Genomic DNA, 11,682 nt, shown 5'->3' on the forward strand with positions numbered 1-11,682 from the left:
ACAGGGCCTCGTACCACTCCTCGGCATTCATGGGTCGACGCTTCTGTCTCTTAGGCGGGCATTTCTCGTCGATATTCAGCCTGTGACACATGATGTCAGGGCTTATCCCTTCCATGTCTTCGTGGGTCCAGGCGAACACGTCGAGGCTTCCTCTGAGAAACTCGACCAGTCTCTCGCGGGCCTGTGTCCCCAGTTCAGAGCCCACCCTTAGCGTTCTCATCGGCTCTCTTTCTTCAATGGGGACCTCGATCAATTCCTCGACCGGTCCCGTTCCGGTCTCTTCTCCTGGGAACCTTGGATCCAAATCATATTTTTTCGCCCTGGTCTTGACCATTCTCAGTTCCCTCCGTACCTGTGTCGACTCGGCATAGTGGCGGACCGTCTCTGAGTACGTAAGTCTCGACTCGTATTGATTTCCCCGGGCCTTGCCGATCCCACTGGGCATCAGAAACTTCATCATCTAGTAGTAGATGGATGTGACTGCCCTCAGAGCCCTCAATGTTGGGCGCCCTATGACCGCGTTGTATTGGTCGCCTCCCTTCACCACCAGGAATTTTGACATGACAGTCGAGGTGTGTGGTCGGTCTCCAATGGTCATGGGCAGCTCTATCGCCTCTTCCGGGATGACGCTGTCTCCTGTGAAACCGTACAAGGGTTGCGCACTGTTTTGCAACCTTGCGCGAGGGATCCCCATCTTATCAAGGCAGTTTGAGTATAAGATATCCACGGAGCTGCCATTGTCAACTAGAATACGGCAAACCGTATGGTTACCGATCATGGCCTCGATGACCAAGGCATCACTCTGGAGGAAATGTACCCCCCTTGCATCGGCCTCTGAGAAAGTGATCTCGGCGTCCTCGTATCGCGCTGCCTTAGCCTCACGTCCGAAGACGTTCATAATCCTTTGGCTGAACTTCTCTTTTGCCTCTCCAGCGTACTCCTTCTGTGCACGTCGAGAGGTGCCACTGAGGTATGGTCCCCCGAAGATCGTTCTTATAACGCCGACTGGTTCGGGCGGGTTGTCATGCCTCTGCTCTTCCCGTCGGTCGTTGTTGCGTCTGTTGTTGTTGTTCCGACGGTCAGCTTGGTACTCGCTAAGCCTTCCCTATCGGATCAAAATCTCGACCTTATCCCTTAGGTCATAACATTCGGCCATAGTGTGCCCACTCTCGCCATGAAACCGACAGTACTTGTTTTGGTTTCTCCTTGCTGGGTCGAACTTCAGCGGCGGCGGTCAACGTAGGACCTGGAGATGGTTTATCTCATGGTAGACGTCTTCGATCCCCATAGTTAAGGGTGTGTAGGCGTCGTTCCATTGCGGCTTCGGCCGCTTGTTCTCCCCCTGACTCGTCGAGGCGTTGCCGCCTCTGTTACTCGGAGCCGGGTTATACCTCTGCTCAGCTTGCACCTGAGGGGGAGCTTGGCGCTTCTTACTGTTGTTTTGGCTGCTCGCCTGCTCTACCTCTTCCTTGGCAGAGGCTGTCACCTTGCTCTTCAAGGCCTTCTTAGCCTCCTCGGCATTGATGAACCCCTGTGCCCTTGTCAGGAATTCCTGGTAGGTATGGAGCGGCCTCCGGTCGAGGTCTGTGCTGTAGGGGATGTCCTTCTTCATACTCGACAGCGCCCCCATCAAGGCCACCTCATCAGAGATTCCCTCAGTGGCGGTGACCTGTTCCCTAAACCGGGCTATCCAGTCCTTCAGGGGCTCGTTGGGTCCCTGGTACACTCTTGAGAGGTTTTGTTTGGGTGGGATGTATTTTTTGACACCTATGAACTGAGTCAAAAAGGCGTTCTTCAAGTCATCCCAACTAGTGATAGAGTTTGGTTTCAGAGACCTGAACCACCTCCTCGCAGATCGAAAAGGTGATTTCTGAATGCTCGGCACATGACCTCCTCGGGGTATCCATGCAGGACCATATGCCCTGTGTACACCTCCAAGTGGTCGTCCGGATCACTCCTTCCGTCATATAACGGAATGGGAGGCGATTTGTACTTGTCTGGGAGCGGCACCCGGATGATGCTTTCTATGAATGGGTGGTCGTACGACGTGTACATCTTGGCGTCGACATTAACCGCCTCGGCTACCTTCCCCACAACTTGCTCGAAGTTGTTTAATCGACTTCTAATCTGCTTTTCTAGTCTAGCCATCTTCTCGGCTAGAGCCTTATTATCAACTGCGAGCTCTTCCTCTCTCATCAGCTGCACAGCTTTCCCGCGTCGGGCATCGAGCCTCATCCTAAGGCCTCCGCCGTGCGTAGACGAAGACTCCACGGGGATAGCGTTCCTCCTATTCGCATCCTGCTGCGGTCGAAGGGGCGCATGCCTGTTATTCACAGCTGGCGCCGCAGCCTTCTCCCACGCTCTCCTCCGTGCTGCCTGTTGTCTGCTCCCCACAGACCTATTTGACTTGGTTGGACGGTGATCGTTGGCTCGACTATCACTGACTTCCTCGGCGTCACCGTGTTGGTCACCAATCTCTTGGCCCCCAACAGCGGCGTTCACCGGGTTCATCGACGCATCCTCAAGTGGTGGCATTGGGTCTTGCCCTTGATCCCGCCCCGCAAGGGCCGTAGCCATCATTTCCACGGCTGCAGCCAGGGTTTCGTCCTGCTTTTAGAGCTGGTTGATGCGGTTTGGGGGGCTCCTGGCAGCCGGTGGGAGCGGATTCGTTGAGGTCCCAGCGGCGGTGAGATTTTGGGTCGCCTGACTCATTGGGTTAGCCGACAGTAAGCAGGTGTTCCTGGGAGGCATAGTTGGTTAAAAGCTGGATTGAATTTCTGGGCTTTTGCCCTCCTTCTAGTGCCAATTGTTGTCGGTGTATTTCTGGCAACTCGTGATTACCTCTCCAAAAACACTCATGGTTTGATTAAGGATTAAGACTGAAAAACAATGTAAAGGAGACAACAATTTTATAGTGGTTCGGTAATAATTCTTTGCCTAATCCACTTGTGCATGCACTAATCTTTCAACTGGTTACAAGCTCTCTTTTCTTAATAATGAAATGGAGTCTAACCTTCCTCTCAGTTTTCTTGGCTCTATTTATAGGCCTTTACATGTGAATACGTATTCCTCGTTCCCAAGAAGGAAGCCATCTTCTGTCCTCGATTCGCGTGAGGGTAGGTGAGTTTTCATGATGACTGCTCTGGGAAACGCGGTTGATCCGTCCTATCTGCCGCCTGATTTCTTGACTCCTGCAGTAGTAGTCGGATCAATACTTCCCTCTTCGAGTTAACAAGACCGCTGGTAGAGAAGACCGACAGTGTCCCCTCGGCGTCGCGGCCTCCGAAGGCTGAGTCATCGCGCCCGGCGCCCCTTCCCACATATGGTCCTTGACGTAGAAGGCACATTAGCTACGGTTGTTCCCTCGACGCCAACGGCCGATCCTCTACGGGGAGTCCTCGGCGTCTGTCGTTCGGGAGAGTGGTCGACCTCTCGACCATGGTGTAACAAAATCAATAATTAATGACACTATTATATAAGTTCACAATTTATGAATTGTAGACCTTAAAAAGTGAATTAAACTCAAATAAAAGATTGATTTTTTTTAAGTAATTAAAAGATTAATTTATTTAATTAAAAACATATAAATAATAAAAATTATTGTTATAATTATAGCTAAAGTCTCCAATCCGATACCAGATTAGAGCGGCACATATATATATTTTTAAAAACATATGTATATTTTCTCTTAAAATATGTCTATTTCTTCTAAAAATATATATATAGTAAATTATAGGTGTTTTATCACATTGTACATATTTTAAGAGAAAATATATATATTTTAAAAAGAAATGCATATGTATTTAAAAAATATATATATGTGTCGCTCCAATCCAATACCAGATTGGAGACAAATTCTATAATTATATTAATATTTTAGTGTAAAAATTTTGTTTCATTCACGTCCCATTAAAAAAAATTTCCGACTCCAGAGGCCTTTGTAAAAATAACTCTTTTGAAAAGTTTTATTAGTAAAATAACTTTTCAAAAATTTTTATTTACAAAATGACCTCTTTTTACAAAGAATGAGTAAATGTCTTTCTTCATAAAAAATAAAAGAAGATCATTTTACTAATTTCACTTTGTTGAATAATCATTCTAACATATTGCCCCAAATTTTAGCGCCAGTGATGAATTATTGGTTCTCATATATATGCCAGCTGCGTCAAAGTAGACAAGAAGTTGCGTCTCTTGATCCATACTCGTCGCTAAACTTGGCTTGTCCAACATATTTTTTAATTTTAATGCAAGGAACAGAGATTTTTGACAATTACATATTTGTTTCTTCTCAGACCATATAACTAAACAATGATTCACAACCACTACACAATTTCCATTTGATACTGACAGCTCAAAAATAAATAAATAAATAAATAAAACTGATCTCATAAAAGTAGCAGCAGTATACCATTAATCTACGCATCTGTTGGTTCAACCATATTATCAGCGTCATTATCACTAGAATTTTTGAGATTTGGTCTTTCTTTGTTTACTTTGCTACCCAGATAGTGGTTACGAATCTAAACTAAACCATCAATTCAAATGATTAAATACAACTATAAAAAATAAAGGAGCAAGAGAATGAGAAAGCATGGGTCCCCCAACATGTGCTGCAATAGAAGTTCTAATCGAATACAATAAAGTCTACTTTCAAAACAAGGTCCTTTGTAGATGCTTACATTTGTCCTCCCATGTGCCGTTGCTCGCATTTTCCAACCTCAACCCAACTCACCAAAAAATGAAGTCAAGTCACAATACCATAAAGATATGCACAACTCTCTCTCTCTCTCTCTCTCTCTCTCTCTCTTCCACCTAATATCCAATCATCAACCTTTTCCTTATTTGTTTATTTGTTTATTTATTTATTTTTTATAAAGGTCTATCAATGTTCTCTTTTGGTTAGAAGCAACCAATATCAGGCAAATATGGGATCCTAAAGAGCCTTTCATGTGTTATATTTGAAAAAGATAACTGACAAAGTATTGAGGAAGAAAAAGGTGAAAAAGAAAATGTCTTAAGGGAAAAATAAAATGATTCACATGTAATGCTTGTACATTTATTCCAGCAATAAAATAAAAGAATATCAGAGAATGACCTTTTATAGCCATTTGTTCTTCTTTCTTGTTTGACACACCTCAGTGATGAGAAAATCAATCTTTTAGCTCAAAAGAATCAAGAACAGCAGAAAACTTTTTACAGATTCATCAGGTCTAGGAAAAGAAACATTGTGTAAAGAACAAAACAAAACAATGAATACAAAAAAAAAAGAAAAAAGAAAAAAAAAAGGCAATACTTGGGGGTGCTGATCCAATGGAATTCAGCCACTTGCCAGCCCATACGATCATTTTCTAGGCTTAAACCAAACTTGGCCTCTTTCTTTCTACTTCAGTAGTATATTGATCTCCAATTCTTGTCACCGGCAATCCGTTGAACTAAAAGAGTCTGCAAATCCATACGGCTTTGAAGGAATGCTAGATTGTGTTTGGGAGAACGTGTCGTTTAACATCGTCGAAGTTCCTTCATTGGCTTGCCATCTTTGTAAGGCTTGAGGGAGGCTCATGTGTAGGTCAATGCCATAGTTTTCTTCCTCTTCATGGCAGGTAGGTTTCCATTGTTCTACAAGTGGACCCAAGATGTTGACTGCATGCCCCATGTCCGGTCTCTGATATGGCTCACGAGCAGTACAGTGACCAGCCAACTCGGCCACCTTGTAAATGCTCTCCATGGTCTCTTCATCAGGATTTAGAGTATGATCCATTGCCTTTGGGATGTTCTCCTTGTTGATTAGAACTCTTCGGAACCATGTCACCAAATGAGACCTCTCATCTGGCACACTGTCATCTAGAGCTTTTCTACCGGTGATAAGCTCCATCAAAACCACTCCAAATGCATAAACATCCACTTTCGTCGTTACTCTTCCCGTAGCTGTTGAGAAACAACATGGAGATAATTCAATTTAATACTTGGAGCATTTGAAAACAAATATGTAAAACATTAACCCACACAGGAATGTCAAAACCAGAATTTACCCAAGATTGCAAACGATATAACCGACATAATTATTGCAATATCTTGTCCAAAAAATGTAAGTACCAGCTATACATGTAGTTGAGTGTCATGTTAAGCAACAGTAATAAATCATGCATGAGATTACTATGGATGAAACCTATTAATGAAGTCTGATAATGTAATGTCATAATTATGAGTTAAATTAATAGGTGAGAAATATTGAACGCATAGGCTAGTTTACCTGCATACTCAGGTGCTAAGTACCCGAATGTTCCTGCCAACCTTGTCTCCACAGAGTACTTCCCGTCCGGTGCATTTTTAACCAGACCGAAATCGGCAACCTTGGCTCTCATGTCGTCCCCGAGAAGTATGTTTGAGGGTTTCAAATCCCTATGGATAAAGCTTTGTTGAGCTAAGCTGTGCAGATATTCCACTCCCCTTGCCACATCCAATGCTATAGTAACCCTCTGCTTCCAAGTAAGAGGGGATAGCCCATTCTCACGCCAATCAAACAAATGCTGAGTCAGAGTACCTTGTGGCATGTATTCATACACCAAAAGCCTCTCATTGCCGTTAATGCAGTACCCCAAGAGTGCAACCAAATGTCTATGTCTCACTTTAGTGAGCACTGCGATTTCAGCCTGAAACTCATTCATTCCTTTGGTACCAACTGCGGCAGACTCCATCCTTTTCACGGCAATCTTAGTCCCATCATGTAATTCTCCTTTGTAAACAACTCCAAAACCTCCTCTTCCTAAGATATTCTCTTCACTGAAATTGTTTGTCACTTGTCTAAGAACTTGTATCGAGATGGTAACGTTTCCGCCCTCGAAAATATGGAAATCACTGCGGTCACCACTGCTCTGGCTTTGCAATTCACTCGGGACCCCATTATACCCATTTGTCCCACCCATCACATTACTCTTAATTACCATCTCCTTGCCATTTTCAGGATTTTCTACTCTTCCAAACTTCTTGTGCCTATTCTTAACGTAACATTTGAATAACACAAACAAAACAACCAGAACAAAGATAATGACAGCAATTACTATACCAGCAATCATACCAGCCGAACTCCGGTTACCGCTAGATGACCCGGCAGGGCTCCCAGCAGGCGCGGCACTGCCAGAATCCGAATCCGATGGACTCCCTCCACTTCCGGAGCTCGGGGTTTTCCCCAGCAAGAGATTCCCCGTGGTAGTCAGCTTCACTCTCGACGGGAATTTCGGAACGTCTCCGGTAAGATTATTGTTCGAAACATCAAGAACCTGAAGCTGAGGCAATTGCGTCAAGCTATGCGGTATTGGACCGGTCAAATCATTATCGTTCAGCAACAAGTTCTTCAGCGAAGTGAGATTTGCGAAAGCAGGCGAAATCGTCCCCGTGAAATGCCGCTTCTGAAAATTCACAGTAATGACATTCCCGTCCGAATCGCAAACCAAAAAGCTCCATTCTTTGCAAGCGTCATTCCCTTTCCACGAGTCAGCTAAGAGCATCGGATACCCCAAGTCTCCAGCGATCGCGATCAAAGTCGAGACCTGCGGATCGCAATCCCCTGCAGTGTTCTTGCAGAAACTGTTCGTTCCGGTGAGATCGACCTTAACGGACGACGAGAACGAAGGTTGAGGACCCTGCAACTTATTGTTCGCCAGAGAAACGTTTCGCAGGCTCGAAATCGACATCAATGTGCTCGAAATCACGCCGGTGAAGAGATTATCTCGCAGCTGAAGATCGAACAACGCGTCCAAATTCGACAAATCCGGAATCGGACCGGTGAACTGGTTCTTGTGGAGCCATACCTGGTACAGCTGCGTCATGTTAGACAAAACATCGACTCGACCGGAAAGCCCTACCTGCTGATTGTTCAGCCATAAATGCTGAATTCCAGATCCGGCGAAACTCGGAGGCAAAGAACCGTTGAGATTGTTGTAAGAAAGCCTCAAATCCTGCAAATTCGTAAACGAACTGAAGATGTCCGGAATCCGACCGACGATATTGCAAGAGCCGGCGTAAAGAGTGACCAGACTCGACGAGTCAATGAGTTCGGCCGGGAAACTCCATGACTTGAGGTCCAAGTTCTGGCTCATGCTGAGTTTCTGCAAGTTGGTGAGTCCTTGGAAGCAGCCGGCGGGTACGGAAGTGAAATTGTTACTGTCAAGGTAGATCTCCTGGAGAGAGGAGAGGTTGGCGAGGGAAGGGAGAGCGCCGGAGAAGGAGTTTCCCTGGAGAGAGAGAGTGACGAGCTGAGAGAGAGAGTTGAGATCGGAGGGGAGTTCACCACCGAGGGACTGATCGGCGAGGTTGATGGCGATGACTCGGCCGGAGTTGTCGCATTTCACGCCCTTCCAACCGGTGCAGAGCTTGGAGGTGTCCGACCAGCTCAACGGCGCCGCGGGTTTGATGCCGGCACTGAAGGCGGACATGACGGTGGCGTCGTCGGCGGCGGCGAGGAGGACGAGGGAGGTTATGAGGTGGAGAGAGAAGGCTAGGGTTTTGGGATGCCCCATTGTTGGTTGTGTTAGAGAGAGAAAGAAAAGGAGAGAGAGAGAGAGAGAGAGAGAGAGAGAGAGAGAGAGATGGAGGGGGATTAATGTGTCTTTCGTCTTGAGGAGCTTTTATGGCTTTTGTGAGGTTTTTGTACAGACAACAAGAAAACGTAGAAGGCGTTCGTGTAAGACGTGTAAGACGTGTAAGACGGATTTTGTTAGCGTCACATGCGGGTTTTTTGGAATTTTCCATTATCTATAGAAGTGCCATGTAAACGGTCCCCCTCCTCTCTTTTTTTTTTTTCCCTTTTTTTTTTCTTTTTTTTTTATCTTAGAAATTTAAATGCGTTTGAAACTTATTTTAAAATATTTTTATTTTTTATATAAAAAAAATAAAATTATTTTTAATCTCAAATATAAATTATTTTAAAAATACGTTTAGTAATTTTATCAAGAGATTATTTTTAGTATAAAAAACTCATTAGTGTTTCTTTCTCTACTCGAGAGAGCAGAAAACGAAAATAAAAAACGAAAAACAACTAAAAGTCATTTTTCATTTCTCTCTCATTTTACACTAAACTAAAAAATAGTTTTCATTTCCGTTTTTGTCTTTATTGCGCCAAACGCGGTTTTAAAAACGTTTTCATTTTTTCTTTCTCAAAAAACGTAAAAAATAAAAATATGATCAATTTCAAACACGGTATTAGTTATTTTTTCATTTTTGTCCCTTTGTTTTTGACTTTTTCTTTTACTTTTTGCTCTAAAACATTAATTTTTTTTTCATTTTGGTTCCTACTTTATTTTTCTTTCATTTTGTTTCCGTTCATCTTAAAAATTATTTATTTTTCATTTCACTCTTTTTTTTATCTTTTTTTTTAACTTCTTGTTTAAAACTTTATTTTGTTTCATTTTAGTTCCTTTTGGAAATTTTATATGCTTTTAAATGTGTCTCATTTTGAAGATTTTATTTTGAAAAATTTTGTTGTGATGTACATTTTTCTTCCTCTAGGGCTCTACGCCTCATTTAATTATAACTATTATTTTTTAATGTATGTATTTTCCTAATTTGTTTCTCTTGCATTATTTTAAAATGTGCTTTATGCCGTACTTCACTCATATTAACATAATTTCTTTCATATGTGTTGGTGCTTAATAAAACTTAACACACGGATTACTTACAACGTGCATAGCACGTTGATTAGTACATGAAAATGCACCTTAAATACTGCTTTTGATTTATATAATATTAAAATATTTAAGCTTTAATTAAATAATTCCATTATTTTTATTTATAATATTTTTAATTGGAATTTGTCTAGTTTTTGCTTAATTATTTATAGATAAAAACAGTGTAAAAAGCTACACAAGAAGAAGCCATGAAAGCCATATTTTCAACCCATCTGAGCCACACAAGCCAAGCCAATCAGAGAGAGTCACGCCACCCATCAGCCAAGCTAAATGAAGTGGGCCCGCGTGTTAGTGCGGAAATCCGCGCCTTTCCTCTCACTCCGTCTCGCGCCTCACGCGTCACTAGCACGCATTACCTCAGAGCGCGCGTCTCCTTGCACGCAGCCATCACCGCGCGTCCAATCTTCTCCCGCGTGGGTCCCGCGTGACAGCCCAAGTTTCTCTCCGCGCGCGCCAGCTGTTCCGGCGACAGCTTTCTACCAGTCATCCGCCCAATCTGCATACGCCACTTGTCTCAGCGGGACCCCAATGTCGGCAACCACTTTGAGTGCGACACGTGGCGAGTTGATTCCTTCTTTCCAATTGCATTGTGACACGTGTCTTCTAGGTGCTGAGTCTGAATTTCTCTTCTCCAAAAATCAGAGCAAATGGACAGATCTCTTCCCCAAATTAAATATATGATTTCTCTTAATTTATGTGTAATTTTATTTTATTTCCTTTTTCTTTGTAATTTTCTAATTTTATTGTTTGTTTTCTTATTTGACAGGCAACCTCTAAACACTATAAATAAGAAGGTTTGCCTAAGGTTTAAGGAGCTTTTAAATATTCAGTTTTTTGTCGTCTTGCTGTCATTCTCATATTTTCTCTCTAGAACTTGTGAGAATGTTTTGCAAGCTAGGCTAGAGTTCTCTTGGTGAGGTTAGAGATGAACTTCTGTTGAGTGACCCAATTCGGGGTTTTGATTCCTTGTGCTGTAAAGTTCAACATCTGAATGAATTAAATCTCATCTATTTTTCTATTACTTTTCAAAATATTGTGTGCCAATTTTTATATAAGTTCAGTCACGCTTTTCTTATGTAATTCTGTCATGCAATGTTTTGTTATTCAAATTATTTTGCAAATTGTCTTTTACTGCAATATTGTCAAATTGATATATTGTCGATTTTAGATAACTTGTAATAATAATATTTTCGGAGTCAACATAGAGATTTAATTTATTCGATTATTTAATATTGTGAATTAAAACATGGATTGGTGAACGAAACATTAGGGATTCTCGACACCCTACCATTTTATTATTGAATTTTCTTCATACAAATTCCCTCCCTTCTATTTTATTTGTAACAAAATCTCAAAAACTATTCTTTTTCTTTAATTCACTTTTCTCTAACGCTCTTATTTTGTTAGTCTTTCTTGTTATTTTATTATCTCTCTGTGGATACGACCGCCCTTCTGTGCTACAACTGACCGCTTGTGAACATCACTTTTGGGCGTTAATCAAATTTTGGCGCCGTTACTAGTGCTGGAACTTTGGACGGGCCGCCCGCGACCGCCTGAAAAGCCCGAGGATTTGCCCGAGCCCGAACCCGACCCGCCCGAGATTTTGGGGCCGCTCGCCCGAGCCTGAATTTCACCTTGAACGGGCCGCGGGCTTGTATTCGGCGGCCCGAGCCCACCCGAATTGCCTGAATTTTTTAAACTTTTTTTTTAATATTAAGTTATTTATATATATATTAGTATTACAATTTATATATATATATATTATATTTATATATATATTAAATTTGAAATGAACACACGAACTATATAAAAAAATTATTTCTTTATTAATTTTTAAATTTGTAATTCATGATTGCCTCATTAAAAACCTTACCAAGAAAAACCCAATTGGGATAAAAACTTGGCAAGGAAAAAAGAGTGCAATCATTTTGTGACGAATTACAAATTGTACAAACTTACATTGTTTATTAAATTACAAATACAATGTAAAAAGTAAATA

At 42.3% G+C, this 11,682-nt stretch overlaps 2 protein-coding genes across 2 annotated transcripts; both read right to left on the minus strand.

Annotated features, from left to right (window-relative positions):
- Nucleotides 1-460: 460 nt before the first annotated feature.
- LOC112091911 lies at nucleotides 461-2,577 on the minus strand. Its single transcript, XM_024166649.1, has 3 exons — nucleotides 1,836-2,577; nucleotides 1,247-1,767; nucleotides 461-1,105 (listed from the first exon to the last, which is right to left on the minus strand). Exons 1-3 carry the CDS (start codon nucleotides 2,575-2,577, stop codon nucleotides 461-463), a joined length of 1,908 nt encoding a protein of 635 aa, XP_024022417.1.
- Nucleotides 2,578-5,017: 2,440 nt separating this feature from the next.
- On the minus strand, nucleotides 5,018-8,605 carry LOC21409512 (receptor-like kinase TMK4). The gene is made up of 2 exons (XM_010099677.2): nucleotides 6,251-8,605; nucleotides 5,018-5,925 (listed from the first exon to the last, which is right to left on the minus strand). Exons 1-2 carry the CDS (start codon nucleotides 8,514-8,516, stop codon nucleotides 5,414-5,416), a joined length of 2,778 nt encoding a protein of 925 aa, XP_010097979.1. The 5' UTR covers nucleotides 8,517-8,605; the 3' UTR covers nucleotides 5,018-5,413.
- Between the last annotated feature and the right edge of the window lie 3,077 nt (nucleotides 8,606-11,682).

The sequence above is a fragment of the Morus notabilis genome, unplaced genomic scaffold (genome assembly GCF_000414095.1).
Source record: "Morus notabilis unplaced genomic scaffold, ASM41409v2 Scaffold35, whole genome shotgun sequence".
NCBI classification, from domain to species: Eukaryota; Viridiplantae; Streptophyta; class Magnoliopsida; order Rosales; family Moraceae; genus Morus; species Morus notabilis.